Below are 18,276 nucleotides of genomic sequence, written 5' to 3' on the forward strand. Positions count from 1 at the left end.
GGACCATAAAGGGACAGGCAACAGCAGGAGCTGCCTTCCGATGAGCTCCGTTGCAAAGGGAGGCAGAAAAGTTCGGCTTCTCTCTGCTGCAGCATTCAACATGGTTGCTTCTCTCCTCCTTCTGGGGCTCAAACACACAGAGCAAACACGAGAAGAAAGCAAGAAGCAGTCAGGTTGAATGCTAGAAGACTTAGTTGAACTTTTCGTTGAGTTCCGTGGGCGTGATTTGGTTGACGTGGCTTGGTGGGGTAGTGCCATCCCACCTTGCCATGACATTGAGTTGGCCACGCCCACTAGGTCACATGACAACCCCCCCATGCCAAGACATGCCACACCCACCAAGCCATACCCACCGAACAAGTAGGAAATTTTTTTTGAAACCCACAATTGAGTTGAACAGAAGGGAGGAAAAAAGGGTTATGGGCCCTCCAGTTTACGAAGCCTATATATTTTTAGTTGTGATCTTATATTCTAATTATTATAAAAATTGTGGATGTTTTACAAATGATGTATCAGTATTTGAGGTATTTTTGTGTTGCACATGCTGTAGTTATATAAGTACATGTAAAATAAAAACCCATGGTATGAGTCTGTCAATACATTAAATATAGAAGAAGTGTCTTTTTATTCATGCAGGCCTGTTAATTAGGTATAAAAGAAATACAGTATATGGAATTATATTTATCCTAAAGTGTTGTAGGAAGTTAAAACCCATCCCTCTCCCAGAAAAATGAAATATCCTAGGAAATATTGAAAAGGCAGAATATTTCCCTGGATGTAAAAAGGAAGAAACATGTTTTAAAGAGAGAATAGCTCCCTGCAGCTTCCTGCCCCAACCCACTTTGTCAATGGGCCATTAAGATGGCCAAACCAGTCCCTTTACATAATAAAGAGTTCTCCCCTTCAGCTCTAGGGGGATGGGTTAAGGCATAATATTGGCCCTTTACCCAACTCACCACATGGCATCTGAGAACTCAACCAAACCTGGATTCAAAACACAGCCTCACAGCCCTTTCTTGCATGTCTGCTGGATGGCATTAGGCTTGGCCTGCTGGTAAGAGTGGTCAGTCAGGCTTGGTAGAGTCTGCTCCAGGTGTGGCTAAGTTTTTTCCCATGTCAGGTTTTATCAGGACGCAATCACCAGCAGCCAATTCGAGAGTTATGGTTTGAGCTAGCAGTTCTTTGTTTCTGAGGTAAAGAAGAGGAGAGACCAAGTATACAGTTCTTTACAGACATACCTTTAGTCTCATGTTGTGGAATTTCACCCATTCTGTCCAAGTGTGGAAATCCAAACATTATTTCAGAAGGCAGACAATGTAAATTTAATGGAATATGACATTCCCACTGCCTCTGTGATTGAAACATTTTTTTCCGCAATAAAATGAATAGATTTCCAAAAGGGACAACTTGTGTTGCAAACAAACAAGCAAGCAAAATATCATACGGTAGAGCACCATGACTCATAAGCATTTAAAAATGCACTCAGGCGTAAAAGAGGGAGGGAAGAAGAACAGCTTCAAAAAAATTAAACTAGCAATAAAAAAAAGATCTCTGGCGGGCCCGGGACAGGGGTTGCTCCTCTGTCCTTGTCGTATTAAACCTCTCGGCAGCTTTCGATACCATTGATGGTATCCTATTGCAACGACTCGGAGGGTTGGGAATGAGGGGCACCATTTTGCGGTGGTTCTCCTCCTATCTCTTGGATCGATTGCAGTTCGTGTTGACTGGAGGGCAGAGATCGACCCCGAGGGGCCTCACCCAGGGCTCGGTTCTCTCACCCCTCCTGTTCAACATATATATGAAACCGCTGGGCGAGATCATCTGTGGTTTTGGGGTACGGTATCATCAATAAACTGATAATACCCAACTTTTCATCTCTACCCCCAAACCACCCCAATTATGCCCTCGACGTGATGTTCCGGTGCCTGGAGGTTTTGCGGATCTGGGTGGGGACAAACAGACTCAAACTTAATCCCTCCAAGACTGAGTGGCTGTGGTTTCCGTCAGCCCGATTTGTGCATCATGTACCATCTTTGATGATGGGGGAGATATTTTAGCCCCCCCCCAGAGAGGGCCCGCAATCTGGGAGTCCTCCTGGATACACGCCTTAATTTAGAAGAACATCTTACGGCTGTGACCGGGGGGGGGGGGGGCGCTTCTAACAGGTCCGCCTGGTACGCCAGTTGCACCCCTTCCTGGATCGGGATGCCCTGTGCACAGTAACTAACGCCCTCGTCCTTTCTCACCTGGACTACTGTAATGCTCTCTACATGGGGCTGCCCTTGAAGAGCACCCGGAGGCTCCAGCTGGTCCAGAATGCAGCCGCACGGGTTGTCAAGGAGGTACCTAGGTGCTCCCATGTTACACCCCTTTTAGGCGGACTGCACTGGTTGCCAGTTGTTTTCCAGGTGGAATTCAAGGTGTTAATTATGATCTTTAAAGCACTACATGGCTTAGGCCCAGGGTACTTGCGAGACCGCCTACTGCCACCGGTAGCCTCCCACCGTCCAGTGCGATCCCACAGAGTTGGCCTCCTTAGGATACTGTCGGCCAGGCAGTGTCGGCTGGCAACCCCCAGGGGGAGAGCCTTCTCTGTGGGAGTGCCTTCCCTTTGGAATGAGCTGCCTACGGAGCTTCGCATAATCCCCGCCCTCCAGTCCTTCTGGCACACCCTAAAAAGTTGACTTTTTCAGTAAGGCGACCTGGCCTGTACAGAGTAAATTAAATTATTAATTTTAATTGTTAATTTTAATTTAATCCTAAATTTGATTTAAATTGTCAGTTGAAGTTTATTGGATTTCCTATTTAATCTTTTTTCACCTTTTGTTATATGTGTTTTTATGTTGTACACTGCCCTGAGTCCTTTGGGGGAAGGGCGGCATATAAGTCCAATAAAACCAAACCAAAACCAAACCAAACCCTTCAGCTCCAGGGGGATGGGATTAAGGCATGATAATATTGGCCCTTTACCCCAGTGTTTTTCAACCTTTTTTGTGCAAAGGCACACTTTTTTCATGAAAAAAATCACGAGGCACACCACCATTAGAAAATGTTAAAAAAATTTAACTCTGTGCCTATATTGACTATATATAAAGTGTTTTTCCCACGGCACACCTTACACTATGTCACGGCACACTAGTGTGCCACGGCACAGTGGTTGAAAAACACTGCTTTACCCAACTCGCCACATGGCATCTGAGAACTCAATCAAACCTAGATTCAAAACGCAGCCTAGAGAGTTGCCCCTGCATGGCCCCATGGGCCCCACAACCAATCAGAATACAAGGTCAAGATCAAAGGCCAGAGAGGGCATAAAACCAGGGACTCAACATCTCAGCCTTCCTTCTTTTTCTCCACCAACATTGAAGCATATGATTACCTTTTCTGTTCAGGACTCAAGCCATGTGGTCCTGTCCACCATTAAGCCATCTTTCCAAGCAGACTCCATGTCTCCAATGTCTTTTTCCCCCACTTGGAGCCGAACCCAGGAGGACATTTCTTCCAACAGTGTGCACTATATTTTCCTTTGGAGTAGTGAATAGCCTAGTGTTTATAGAAAAACTTCAAAATCTTCTAAATTGCATTCAACAGATTATTTTTGGTTTTAATACTTCTATAGGTATATAGGTAGTCCTCAACAGCGATAAAAAGTAATTTTGCTATCAGTCCTCACATTTACAATCTCTGTAGGTCTGTAAAACAAGGGAAAGCTGAAATAAAATTATAAGCATATTTCACCTATTGATTGCTCTGCTTAAAAGACTGAGTTGCCAGTCCCAATTCTGGTTTATAAAGAGAATTACTTGTACACGTATATAAACAAATTTATTGCATACGACTTTTCCACTTTCTATTGAGAGTGTAACAATATGAATAGATATGATGTGGAGACTGTATATTGTATATTTATAATTGATTATATGCGAATTTCGGAGTGAAAGTCCTCCCATAAGCGACTCTCTTTAGTATCTAAGCTGAAAGCAGCCAATCAGGGCTTGCGCTCTCATAAGAAAAATTCCAGGTGAAGGTGCCACGTTTTGCCCATATCCAAAATGGATGACGCTATGTGACGCATGCAGAAGTTTCCCTGACTAAATGTTTAGGGCTAGGCTAGGGATTGGGCTGTGAAGGATGAAATTGCCCTGATCCAAAATGGCCGCTACTGCATCCCTCTTCTCGAGACAGAATCTGCGTTTTTTTCACTTATTAAAGATAGCAGTCTCTCTCCCTTGACGTTGCCCAAAGCTCAAATTGTCCCTCTCCCCTCAGCAAAACCTATCACCGCTGAAAGAAACAACCTCCTTCGCTAGAACTTTTAAGAACTCGGCGTTCCTTTATAACTTGAGTCCCTTCGTGGGTGCCCGTCCCTTAATTAAGATGGCCGCTTTGCTGCTTTATACCCGCGCTGTCGTCAAAGATGGCAAAACCATCCACCAATGTACGAGGAGGGGACTGTTGTGGGACGGGACTGTTACGGTTTTCTGATCTCTGATAGGGCGGGAGAAAGCTTTTCCCCACCCCATTGCTCATTCTTCCCCAGGTAGAAAAGAACACTTCCCGGTGTAGCATGCAAGGCAGTCTGCAGCTGAGCAAGTCAGCGCAGAGGCGAGAACTGGGCTTGGGAAGCGGGAAGAAGAGCTGGGGCTGAGCAAAGCGGGGAATGGCGTGGAAAGAAGTGTGGGAGAGGTCCTGAAGACTGGAGGTTGTCAGGGATGGGGAGACCTTGAGAAGTGCCCGGGAGCTTCTCCTCCTTTCCCTCCTCTCCTCCCCACTGACTCCTTCGTAAGGTCATCTGGCTTTTTGGAGAAAGAGTGCCCGGTGAGAGGGGAATAGTCCTTTCTGGGGTGGGGTGGGGGGTGTATCTCAAAAGGTCCTTCCGCATCCCAGCATAAATGTGTATTTGTGTGTGTATAATAATGATCAGCTCTGTTGCCCTCCTCCACTTTTTAAAAAACTAAATAGCTTTGTAAAATGATTCCCCTGTTCTCCCCTTTTATAATGAGACCCTCTTGCAAACATTTGTGAGAGACTATTTGTTTCTAAAACTCGGGATTTGGGTTAAACCGGCAAACGGGGGTGCCTTAATAAAAGTATTTTCCCCGCTTGCTGCTAGTTGAAGGGTAGGATGGTGTCCCTGCATTCTTTCCAAACTCAACTTTTCTCCCCTTTTTTATGTATTTTTGTTTCATTCCTTGGTGTCTCCTAAATAGATCAATATTTTGTTTATTTTTTAACTGAAGTTCTTTGAAGTTTTGGGGAAGCAGGTTTCTAAAAAAAAAATTTAAAGGGAAGGGAAAGAGTTTGCTAAAACAGTATGTTTTGTGGTCAGCTTGTTTGATGAGATTCTTACAGGTTGGACAGCTTCTTAGTTAAATATTTAAACACCTTATCTAGAGGGGAATTTATCATGCCAAAAACAAGATTTTCTACATATGTTTCTGAAGAAGCACCTGTTTTACTAAAAAAAGCCTCTTTTCATACTTATTAACCCTACTGTTATACCAAACCCGTAATGAATCAGACTGGTCTGTGTTCATTCCTCTAGAATTTGGATGACATTTTTCAGAAAAGTTGAGATACTTGCATACCTGTATTTTTCTTCTTGTTTCATTTCCTTGGCACAAAGGTTTCTTGCTCAATAAAAGAGCAATTAACTCTGGAAAATGCTTAAGACAAGTTTCTTGATGAAAGAAAGTTGCACTGGCTGCCCAGCTGACTTAAGGAAAATCTGTGCTACTGGAAAGATTTTAAATTCTGCTTTTCAAATCTAGGGTGGTGGGAGTAGTAGTGAAAAAGGAGATTAAGTAGTGGTGGGTTGGAACCAACTGTTTTGACAGATATAAAGCACAGCTGTAAAGGTGGGATTCCATGACAAGATGAACCTGGTACTGAAGCCTTGTCGAGAAGGTTCCGAGGCCATCCTCCATGGGGAGTTTGGAGCCTACCCGCCTAAGGGGATCCGCTATGCCCTCAGCCTCACCCGGACTGAATTGCATATCCAGCGCCTAGTACCCAAGCCGGACACTGATCAACGGACTGTGATACGGCTGATAGATGTGGTGGGTTGCCACACGCTGCGCAGCCATACAGTAGCAAACCAGTCAGCATTCTTCTGCATCTATGCCTACCCACTGAAGAAAAAAAAGGTAGCAATGGGCTCAGGACGGGCCCGGCAACGGATTGCAAAGACCTTTCAAGTGGACGGAGCAGAGCGCTACAAGGACAACCAGGCTCTGGCCGAAAAATGGGCAGCTGCCATCAAGTGCCTAGTGCTGGGAATTCCAATTTCCAGTGAAACAGGTAAGGGGTTGCCCTGTATTGGGGAGTATTGCTTCTCACTTGGAGAGATGGCAGATGCTATCTGTTTCTATGTGGTGGCATTCCTTAAACTGTTCTGTTGTTGGACTGTAAGTCTTATGTATGCTTGCGTGTTTATCAGTCTTTTTTTTAAAAAAACAATCAGCTTATTGGGAGAGAATTCATTACAAGTTCTTATCCTGATAGGATGATTTTCTGGAAGATAAAGAATAATGTTGTGTGTGTGTGCTTTAAATGTAGGAGAGCCCCAGAGTGGTTCAGCAGTGAGATGAGTTGCATATAAATTTAATAAATACAATATTGTTGTGTAGGCCTGCCACATAATTTTATAAGATATCCGAAAAACTGAACATCAGCTTAGAGTGTGCCTGCCAACAGATGTGTCAATCTTTAGTTAAAGAAGTAAAAATTAATTAATACAAGCTCTCATGACCCAGAAAATATAAAACTCCTATTTCTGTTGTCTTAGAACATTTTGCTAACTCTTTTCCTTCAGATCCTTTCTAAATTATCTTTGCATCATACTTTCTGCAAACTTATTGATTGTCAGTATTTTTTATAATCCTATTGTAATCTTACTTTCAAATTGCTAGGATTACAGAGTAGATTAATCTCCAATCTACAAATCTTTGATGTTGGATTGCCCTGGAAAGATGCAAACTTGCATTCAAGGGTGTTGTTAGCTTTTGAAATGTTTGGTAATTGAGATGGAAGCAAGTAATGGCTTTTCTAATAAGTACAGCATATTTGAATAAAATTATTGCTGTGTTGACCTTCCTTTATATAATGGAAGGCAACTCCCATCAGAATTCAAAGGTTGTGAATCTGAAACCTCCTCAGATTACATCGTATTAAACCTGTCTTCATCCTGATCAGTTTTGACTGCTGAAATTGTCATGTTTCTCTGCAATTGTGTTTTTCAAAACCACCTTCCATCCCTAATGTTGTCTGCGAGAAGTAAGAGAATATATGCTTCTCTGTTTTTCCTTTTATCATATAATCAGCCTAAAGGCCAGTTTTGCCAACTGAATGAACTTTCTGTTTAAAATGTGAGCATGGGAATTATGGGGCCAAGGTGGCGCAGTGGTTAAATGCAGCACTGCAGGCTACTGCTAGATCAGCAGTTCAGCGGTTCAAATCTCACCGGCTCAGGGTTGACTCAGCCTTCCATCCTTCCGAGGTGGGTAAAATGAGGACCCAGATTGTTGGGGGCAATATGCTGACTCTCTGTAAACCGCTTAGAGAGGGCTGAAAGCCCTATGAAGCGGTATATAAGTCTACTGCTATTGCTATGTCCTGGGAATTATGGAGTCAAGTGTTGCAATGACTTCACATCCCACACTCAAATGTGTTTAACTTGCAATTCATGTAAATGAAAAATGGAAGAAGATCCATTTATATTGCTTGCAACTTGCTTACAAGTTGCAGCTCTGAATTCAAGTGTGTTGAATTCAATTCTGTAATTTCCAATCAACATATCAACTCTAAAGAATACAGAATATATTGTGTTCGCTTAAGTAATATCAGACTGATAGTGATTCTTTATTGAGTATTCTTATTTATCAGCACCATATACAACTGCTTATTTAATGTATAGCAGAGGGAAAGGGACAATCAAATAGAAGAGAGATAGTCCTTGATTTGCAACTGGTCAGTCAGCAAACCTTTGAAGTTAGACATGATTTCCCAAAAGAAATTTACAATCCAGTTCCAATGGCTGCTGTCCCCATGACCACATTTTCAGCACCCAGAAACCAGCCCACATTTTTGACCAATTGTGGCATTCCACAATCATGTGACTGCAATTTACTACATTTTTACTAAAAGCCAACATTTACTTCTGGTTTTCAGCAAAAACACCCCATAGCAAACAATGGGTTTGCTTAACGACCATGGCAATTGCTTTATGATCACTACAAAAAAGGGTTGTAAAATTTTGTTGGTCATGTGATGACCTACTTTACAACCACAATGAGTGTAATTGGCAGACTTAATTTAACAGATTAACAGAGTTGGAAAGGACCTTGCAGGTTATCTAGTCCAACCCCCTGTGCAAGCAGGAGACCCTAGTGGTAGTAAGTCAAGGACTACCCCATAAATGGCACATAAAAATTATGTTAAGTTATGAAAGCATGAGTATTGACTATAGCACAGGTGTCAAACTCGCCGTGTTGCTTTGACATCACATGATGGTTCACGATGTTTTTTCCCCTTGGTGGAGCTGATGTGGGCGTGGCCTGTGCATGACACATCTGCCCCACTTAATAAACAACCCCCCCGCCCTCAAAAGCTCTTAGACTGCTAACAACCAGATGACTGCCAAGAAATATCCTTCCATCCCCTTCCCACTATCCTGTCAAAACCTGTTGTTCCATCCCCCCCATTCACCACCCAGTCACAATTGATGCAGCTTTTTGGATGAGAAGCCAAACTACTTCTTTCTCAAGGAAAAAAACAGCTCAGTTGCTTTTTGAAAAAAAGCACCCTTGAGATAGCTATGGCCTGGATGACTGAGAATTCACAATTCACCACATGCTGTTTAGCCTGGCAGTTCCGGATTCAGCGCTAGCTAAAACTAGTGGGTGACTTTTTTTTTTTTAAGGACGAAGAACATACAAATACAGCATTCTGGCCTCCTTTTGCATCTGGTTTGCACATTCCACAAAGAAGTCATGAATCAGCTGACTGCAAGAAGAATTCTCAGGAACCAAGTCAAAATAATTGCTGCTCCATAAGATGCAGTACTTTTTGTACAGAACTATAAGCCCTCCTAGAATACAAGTGCTCGCTTTCAGAGTTTGTGTACAAGGAAAAAGAGCAGGCTTTCTAAAGGATAATGATGATGATGCATTAAACACAGACAGCTATACCAGCAATTAAAGAACTGCAGAGGAAGTGCTGAACATTGCATAGGAGGGCTGGTATTACAAGGGAATTTGTCTAAAAACACACAGTTTCCCCCATTCATTTTAGTTTGAAAGTGGCCAGGAATTTCTGTGTGATGCATTACCCCTTGCTGATGGGTTGCTGAATGCATTTACTGCTAGAAGATTTATATGAATGCTTTTATGGTGTGGTTAGTGATTTTGTGGAAGAAGGATGGTCTGGCAGGAAAAAAAAAACCCACATCATGCAGGTTTCTTCCTTACTGCGTGATATAGGATTTGTGCTTCGGGTGTTTCCTTCAAATGATACTAAACATCTTTTCTTTTAATGTTTAACTTAAGAATTTTCATTCGCTCTCCAAATTCTTAAACTTGTTTGCTCTGTTCTCCTCATCCAGAAGATTTTGTGGGACAGGATAAAATCTAAAGGGTTGTGTTGGACCAAGAATTCATACCTACAGCCTCTTTCAATATATCGTTTCCATTGACAGGAAATCTGTCACCTCTGCTTTTGTACCAGTGGTATGTTTTTCAAATGAAGTAAAAAAAAACACTGAAGAATTTCAGCTGCTCAGTCAAGTTGGAAAAGATCTATGGAGGATAAGAGTGAGGAGAAAAAGCAGTACTTTAAGAGTCAGTTGGTATTTTTCTGTATGTACCTAATCAAAATACAAATGAACCCTGAGGGCAGGTATCCCTCTAAGCTAAAAGCTTTACAGTAAAGCATACAAGAGAAGCTGTATCAGTAGATACATTTTATATGTCAAGAATGTAGGCCGAATTACATAGTGACACAACTTTGTTGAAGCTTCCCAGTAGAAAGCTGCCTTGGAACACCTGTCTATGCTGAAAGAAAAAAGCCCTATAAATCATTACTAACAAAGTACCAGCCTTATAATTATAGCACTCTAATGATGGAAACCCTGTTATGCTAGCAGAATATTGTATATAACATTCTGCCACCGAAGTTCCAGTATACAGGTGAGAAGTCATTTGAGAACCATTTCTATCCTGATGCTCTCCATTGTGTACACATGCACACGCACACGCACACAAACATGCAAACACAGTGAGACTACTAATAGGTCTCCACATGGGTTCCCATAATAATGGTAAAGCCTAAGGGATGATGTAAGTCCTCAACACTGCACAACTGGTATCTAAGCCTTATACTGGAGACTGCCCCCCCCCCAAAATTAGAACAGTGAACTCCAAACTTGGCAACTTCTAAGACTTGTGGACTTCAACTCCCAGAATTCCTCAGCCAGCCTTTTAAGTCCATAAGACCTAAAAGTTGGCAAGTTTGGAGACTTCTGGCTTACAACATAACTACCACTTGTTCAGTACCATTATAACTGAGCAGTCACTGAACAAACATTAAATGAGGACTACCTCTATTTATGGAGCATACAGCAGAACTTTGGTGGAAGGGCCCATTGGCACCTCCTTTCTCTAGTCTCCAAAACGCACAACACAAGGATCATTCTTGATCTTTGTGTGGCATGCAGAGAAAATAGCAGAGGGCAGCAGAAAAGAAGTGGGCATTGCCAGCAGGAAGAGAAGATGGCGTTTAAATTCAATTGTATTTAATCATATTGTCTATGGGGATTGGTATAATTAAATAGTCTCTATATAATACATGGGGATAGTTCAGTTACTTGAGAGGGATCGAACTGATTGCACTCAGTTCTATTCATTATTGATGGAATTCTCATAGTCTCCAGGAGAGTTTCCATTTCTATCACATTAAGAACTACTAGTTGCTGCCAACTTTTGAAAGGTTTGCATCTATTGTGCATTTTCTGTCCTTGGAAGAATTACTGAATCCCTAAGTATAGATCCATAAAACACTTTGCTCTTTTGTATATTGTGCCTTGAGAGGGCTTCTTGGTGGGCTCAGGGACAGTGGTGTTTGGGATGTAACATTATCCAGGCCCATTGGCCTATCAGCCTAGGCAAGAGAGGGTGATCCCAGTTTACATGGAGGGGGCATTTGTGGAAAAAGAAACCAGAAGTGGAAATGTTGTTCGGTTGTGCACGTGATATAAAATAGAGAGTGACAGAAGCCACAATTTTTTCTGAGTAGAAAATGCACTTCATTAAATAAAATTGCTGGTTTATTGAGGAGGGTGTAAACATGTAAAATTACAGGTAGATGTCGTCTCACAATAAACAATTAAGCCCAAATTTTCTATTGCTACGCAAGTCAATTGTTAAGTGAGTTTTATCCCATTTTATGACCTTCCCATAGTTGTTAAGTGAATCACTGCAGTTGTTAACCTAGCAATACAATTGTTAAGTGAATCTGGCTTCTCTATTGACTTTGCCTGTCAGAAGGTCACAAAAGGCGATATTTATGCAACGATCATAAATATGAGTCAATTGCCAAGTGGCTGAATTTCATTACGTGCCCATGGAAATGCTGCAAAGGTCGTAATGAATAGTTGTAAGACAAAAATTACCAATATAGGAATTAAGCATTTTGAAGCAGGTCTCCTGACTTTGTGGGAGAGCAACAAAAAGTTGTGTTGCATGAAAATTGCTTAGCTAGTGAGTTTCAGTAGCATTCTTTGTGCATGCGGTGTAGTTTTGCACTTGCTGTGTAGTAGGATTTGTGAGTTCAGGGTGTTCTGTAACAGATAACAGATTGGTTTAGTAAAATACCATGATAAGGAATTAAATTACTCCAGGAAGTTGCTGCTTTATTTGCCTACCTGGTAGCTTAGATGTACTTGGATGTGTGAATCATCCTTACCTTCATTTGATCCAGGCTATTTTTGCTCCTGCCCCTCATACTCACCCCATATATTTCTTATATCTTGTGATAAAGCTGCCCAGAGTCACTTCTTGTGTGATGGGTAGCCGTGTAAATGTGATTAATAAATCAATAAAAATAAAGCTCATTCAGTCGGAACCAGGTTTCTGGGGATTCCTTCATCCTTATACAAAATATCTAATGAAATTTCCTCAGGTAACCAGAAGATGAGATACCGGTGACTGAGAAGTCATTGAACTTTTATGAACTTTCATCTCATGTTCCTGGACTCAGGTCTTTATTGTAGCTCCTCTGCTTTTGAACATATGCATGAGTCAGCTGATGAACATTATCTGGAAGTTTGAGTCCAGTTGTCTTCAGTTCTTTTCTATGGACTTTGTATTTTAGGATATTGCCCTATGTCTTAATTCTAGTAATGTTGTGTGAACCACCTTTTGAGGTTACAATGCCTACAAATATTTCAAATAAATCTTGAATTAATTACTAAATAAAATTTTGAATTAAATAATACAACAGAAGTGTGATGGCACGGTAGTTAGAATGCATTATTGCAGGCTAATTCTGCCGACTGCCAGCAGTTCTATTCTGACTGGCTCAAGGTTGACTCAGCCTTCCACTTTTTTGAAGTTGGTAAAATGCAGACTCAAGATTGTTGGGGGCAATATGCTGACTCTATAAATTACTTAGAGAGTGCTATGAAGCAGTTTATACCGTGTTTCCCCGAAACTAAGACCTGGTCTTATATATATATATTTTTGCCAGCAAAAAGGCACTAGGTCTTATTTTCAGAGATATCTTCCACTGACTCACCTCACACAGGCAGTACCGACAGCCCTGCCCAGCAGGAGCCCATGTGGCCGCTGCCAACCCACTTCTTCTGGGGCTGCTTGCCACCACTCGCATGCATCATCTCCATGCCTCCGTTTTGCCCGCAGAGGCTTTCAGGAAAGGCTTCTGCAGCTGAGGATTGAGCTCTTTTATCGGCTGCAGAGGCCTTTACTAAACGCCTCTGACAGTGAAATGGAGGCCAGGGAGACAGGCAGGAGTGGTGGCAAGCAGCTATAGAAAAAGTGGGCCAGCAAGGTGAGGCAGGTGCTGGGATGTGCGATGCCTAGCTACAACTGTCCAAAGGTAAGCAGCTTCACCCCCCCCCATCCCTACCCTTTTTTATTATTACCCTTGCACATCACCCTCCCACCCAATGAAACTAGGTGCAATGGAGTGGACGGGGGTCTTAACCAGGGCATATTTGGGGGGGGTAGAGCTTATACTGAGTGCATGTGTAAAACATTGAGCTAGGGCTTATTTTCAGGATAGGCCTTATTTTTGGAGAAACATGGTAAGTTTAAAGTACTATTGCTGTGGGGTTTGTTGGTGAAAGAAACTACCATGTTTTCCCGAATTTAAGACCCTGGAAATAAGTGCCTGGCCTTCTTTTCGAGGAGGTCTTATTATTTTTGAGATGTAGGAGGCCCCTTAACTTTGGCCCGCGGATCAGCTGATCCGGAGAGGGCTGGAAGGTCTGTCTGTGTTTCTGGCATGCTCTTGCCAGCCCTAACATCCATGGGCCTGCCACTCTCTTTGTGGCCGCCACTAAGAGAAAGGGTGCATGCATTTAAATATTTTAGGGGAGGGATTATTTTTTGGGGGAGGGATTATTTTAGCGCATGCGCTCAAAAGCCCAATTGGGCTTATTATTCGGGGAGGGTTTATTTTCAGGGAAACGGTACAAATGTAGTTAGGAGGATTTTATTCCTTGTTAGTGATCCATTAGGTCTTCCCATCTCCTTCAAAGCAGCGCCCACAGTCTTTTGTCAGGAATGGTCCCAACATAGGGAAAATGTGGATCCCTTTTTGGATGGGACAGTTCCTCCTTCTCCATGAAACTCTTCTATTGGCTTCCTTCAGGAGGGCAGCTAAAGCATGTTATCTGCTACTTAGACTATGATTTCTGTTCATGTACGGGTAGTCTTCTAGTTCATTTAGTGACCATTCAAAGTTACAATGGCACTGAAAAAAGTGACTTATGACCATTTCCCACAATTTTTCACCATTATGACCATTGTAGCACCCCCAGGGTCACGTGATTTGCATTCGGATGCCTGATGACTGGCTCATATTTATGACGGCTGCAGTGTCCCAGTGTCATGTGACCATTTTTTCCAGTTCTTCTGACAAGCAAAGTCAGTGGGGAAGCCAGATTCACTTATTAACAATGTTACTAATTTAACAACTACAATGATTCACTTAACACATGTGGCAAGAAAAGTCGTAAAATGGAACAAAACTCATTTAGCATATTTCTCACTTAGCAACATAAATTCTGGCCACAGTTGTGGTCCTAAGTTGAGGACATGCCTGTATTGCCATTGTTGTCTACTGTAGAAAGACACTTTCTTGAAAAAGGGGGACAAGAGTATAACTACCCTGTTTCCCCTAATAAGCCCAATGGGCTTTTGAGCGCATGCGCTAAAATAAGTCCTCCCCCAAAAATATTGCCACACAGCAGCAGCTATGAGGTGACCACACCTGCCGCCTCCTGAACCTCAAAAATAATAAGACCTCTCCGAAAATAAGGCCAAGTACTTATTTCGGGGGTCAAAAACAAAATAAGACCATGTCTTATTTTCAGGGAAACACGGTAATGGTAATAATACAGGTAGTCCTCAACTTACGACCATAATGGTGCCTGGGCATAACAGTTTTAAATCATGACAATTATAAATGTCACTCACATGACTGATCTGATTTCAGAACCTTTTCTTACCTCACTCGTTAACCAAAACTACGGTTCACTATGGGCCAGTTTTTGCCAAATGCCTGGGGTCATGTGACTGCGGAAGGAGTAATCATTGGAACTTAGGAACCAAGCTAAGACGAGGAAAACCTGTAAACAAACACAGGAACATTTTGTTCTTCCTTTGGGAAGTGTTGCACTACACTCCCCAACTGCTATGCAACGGGGCCCATGATTACCTGGGAGATATCAAAAGGCACAGATGCATTGTGGGGAGTGACATAAGCCAAGATTCCACCATAGAATCCTAATCCTGGGAGTGTTACGTTTTCTGCATCCCAGACACAGCTGCTGGCATTGCAGTTTAATGGTGAGAAACTCCACAGGAGCCCTTCAGATTGGAGCCAGACACTCATTTGCAGTGTCACCAGTCTTTCAGTGCAAGGAGCCGCTTTCTGGGTTGTGGCTCTTTCCCACAGCAGCTGTGAAGGACAAATTAAACAAATACCCTCTTGTATTTCATGGGGATCCGTTCACTTTTCAGCTTGGAGGCTTTCTCTGTGCAGGAGTGCCCCTCTTCATCCAACAAAGCCGGCCAAGAAAAGAGAGGACCATCTCCCTTCCTCTCAATACAGGTAGTCCTCGACTTAACGACCACAGATGATCCCCAAATTTCTGTTGCTAAGCAAGACAGTTATTACGTGAGTTTTGGCCCCTTTTGCAACCTTTCCTCCCTGCAGTTGTTAAGTTAGTAACATGGTTGTTAAGTGAATCTGGCTTTCCCATTGACTTCGGTTGTCAGAAGGTTGCAAAATGTGGTCACATGACCCCGGGACACTGCAACCGTCATGAGTACATGCCAGTTGCCAAGTGTCTGAATTTTGATCATGTGACCACAGGGATGCTGCAATAGTCGTAAGTGTGATAAGCGGTCATAAGTCACGTTGCTTCTCAGAAGGTAATAAAAGACGATTGCATGATCTCAGGACACTTCAAGCGTCATAAATATGAGTCAGTTGCCAAGTGCCTGAATTTTGATCTTGAGACCATGGGTATTGTGGCAATGGTTGTAAATGTGAACAATGGTCATAAGTCACTTTTTTCAGTGCCGTTGTAACTTTGAACCCTCATTAAATGAATGGCTGTATATAAGGACTACCTGTATTACATTTCTGCATTTAGTTTGCTTTAAATAAGTTTCTCCTGCTTGGCTTTCTAGCATTAGAACCAGGCTGGGAATGATGAGAGTTGAAGTCCAATACAGGTAGTTCTTGACTTACAACAGTTTGTTTAGTGACTGCTCAAACAGCACTGAAAAAAATGACCTATGACCATTTTTCACAACCATTGTATTGTAGCATCCCCTTGGTCACATGATCAAAATTCAGATGCTTGACATTTGATTCATATTTATGACACTTGCAGTGTCCTGGGTCACACAATCACTTTTTGTTACCTTCTGACAAGCAAAGTCAATGGGAATTCAGATTCACTTAACTACTGTGTTACTAACTTAAGAGTTGCAATGATTCACTTAACTGCACTAATAAAGGAAAATATATATCATTCAGGATTGAAATGAACGGGTCCTTGGTGCTCTCTGAGCTTGGGGTTTTGTTTTGCTTTTTGTATATGTTTCAAAAGCCAAACAAGGCAATAGCATCATAGTTTGAGTAATGAAACATCTGCAAGAAAACAACCAAGCTCATAGAGCATCAAGGATCCCTCTTAATGACTGTAGCACAAAAGGTCATAAAATGGAGTAAAACTCCCTTAAGAAATCTCTCCTTTAGCAACAGAAATTTTGGACTCTATTGTGGTCGTAAATCCAGGACTGCCTGTATATATATCTGGAATGTAGGAAATTGGGTATGGTCACCTTAAAGAAACAGCAGAAGGATGCCATGTACAAAGGAGAGGGTGGATTTCACTTGGCACATTTTGGATGAACGTTTTTTTCAACTCAAAGTAGAACATAATGTCTCTAGTGATTGCCTAACTTGGATGAATCAATCCACGGCTCTAGAACCATATGTGACTCTTTGATCCCTCTCCTGCAGCTCCCTAGCAACCCAGTTGCACAACCTGCTCTCCGCCTTGAGACACTGGCCCAACACGGCCATGGCCAACATCAACCTTACTAACATAAGGGCTGGTGGGATGGGAATGGGATCCGGGAGGAGGGTATGACAGAAAGGGAGACAGACCCATAGCTGAAGAGCGAGCACGAACCGTGGTTGCAGCTTCCCTGAATACAATCCTCCTTCTCCTCACGCGAGCCCCCAATTGGCTGTTGCAGGGCTGGGAGGGCGCACACAAGCAGGGATACCCTCAAGTAAGAGGCTGCGCTCGGCCAAAGCACAGTGAAGGCACACGGAGCGGATGGGTTGCTGCCGGGGGAATGTCTTTGGTGAGAGCTCTCCAGCTTTCTCTGAGCCTGGGCTTGCGAGGTTCGGCGTGACCATCCTCCTTTTCCCGCTGCCCTGAGTTTCTTTACTCTTCCAGCTGAGCAGTGCCGCCACCAATTTTAATTGAAAAGCATCCTCCAGGCACTGAAAGTCCCCCATGCAAGATTTAAAGCTGCCTGGAGAATGCTTTTCAATCAATGCCGTGGGCAGCATTGCGAGTGTATCCCCACTTGTGCATGCATGCGTGTGTGAGAGGGAGACAGAGAGAAAAGGGAGAAAAAGAAAGAGAGGGAGAGAAATGAGAAAATGATGGAGGGAGAGAATGAGAGAGGAAAAAGAAACAAATGAGAGAGAGGAAAGAAAAAGAGAAGGAAAAGAAAGAAAGAGAAAAGAGAAGGAGAGGTAAAGGAGAAAAACAGGAAAGGAAGGGCGGTGGGGGGAGAGAGACCCATTTCCCACAGAAAACACTAGGAGCAACAAAACCTGAGTAAGCATGGCTGGGGGGGTCATGTGACTGGGTGGGAGTGATGTTGAGTTGGCCACGCCCACCCAGGTTTTGTGTCCCCCAGTGTTTTCTGTGAGAAACCCGTCCAAATGGCTCTTCAAGTGTTTAAGGTTGCAGATCCCTGGCCTAACTCTAGAAATGGGGAAACTTATTAAACAGAATACTTTATATATTATAATTCTAATATCAATGTTTGAAGGTCAGATTATTATGTATGGCCCCACCCATTTCTTTGCCTTGAACCTGACCTCTGAAGCACCAACCTAATTTTACTTCTTCAGAGGCTTAAATACCTATTCAGTTCTCACCCTTATTGTTACATTCTGTGCATCCGAATAAATATTGGGAAGAGTTTCCTCCACAAACCAGCATCATCCTAGAAAACGACCTTTCTCTAAGGCTCATCTGACAAGAGTTTGGGGGAATGATAAGATGTCGTGCTTTGTGGCATTCTGAAGATGTCCTTACTTGCTATCAGTGCATTACAGAGCATGGGGCTTTTATTTAAGTTGAATTGTGCCAGATTGTTGCACTTAGACAGCATGATAAAACAGTCCAAATTTGGGATAAGTTTCCATCCAGAACAGTGGATGGAACCTTTGCAAACTTTAAGATGTGCGGAATTTTATTTTAACTCACAGATTTCC

The 18,276-nt window shown here is 42.6% G+C and overlaps 1 protein-coding gene across 1 annotated transcript in view; it reads left to right on the forward strand.

Moving 5' to 3' along the window:
• Positions 1-4,574: 4,574 nt before the first annotated feature.
• Positions 4,575-18,276, forward strand: part of SPHK2 (sphingosine kinase 2) — a 40,390-nt gene continuing 26,688 nt past the window's right edge. The window contains exons 1-2 of the mRNA XM_014052962.2: positions 4,575-4,818; positions 5,838-6,300. Coding sequence (XP_013908437.2) covers positions 5,877-6,300 — 424 coding nt within the window. The 5' untranslated portion in view covers positions 4,575-4,818; positions 5,838-5,876. The remainder of the gene's footprint in view (positions 4,819-5,837; positions 6,301-18,276) is intronic.

Source organism: Thamnophis sirtalis, unplaced genomic scaffold (assembly GCF_051295495.1).
Source record: "Thamnophis sirtalis isolate CommonGarterSnake01/CBP01778 unplaced genomic scaffold, rThaSir2_p1.2 scaffold_4, whole genome shotgun sequence".
Lineage (NCBI taxonomy): Eukaryota > Metazoa > Chordata > Lepidosauria > Squamata > Natricidae > Thamnophis > Thamnophis sirtalis.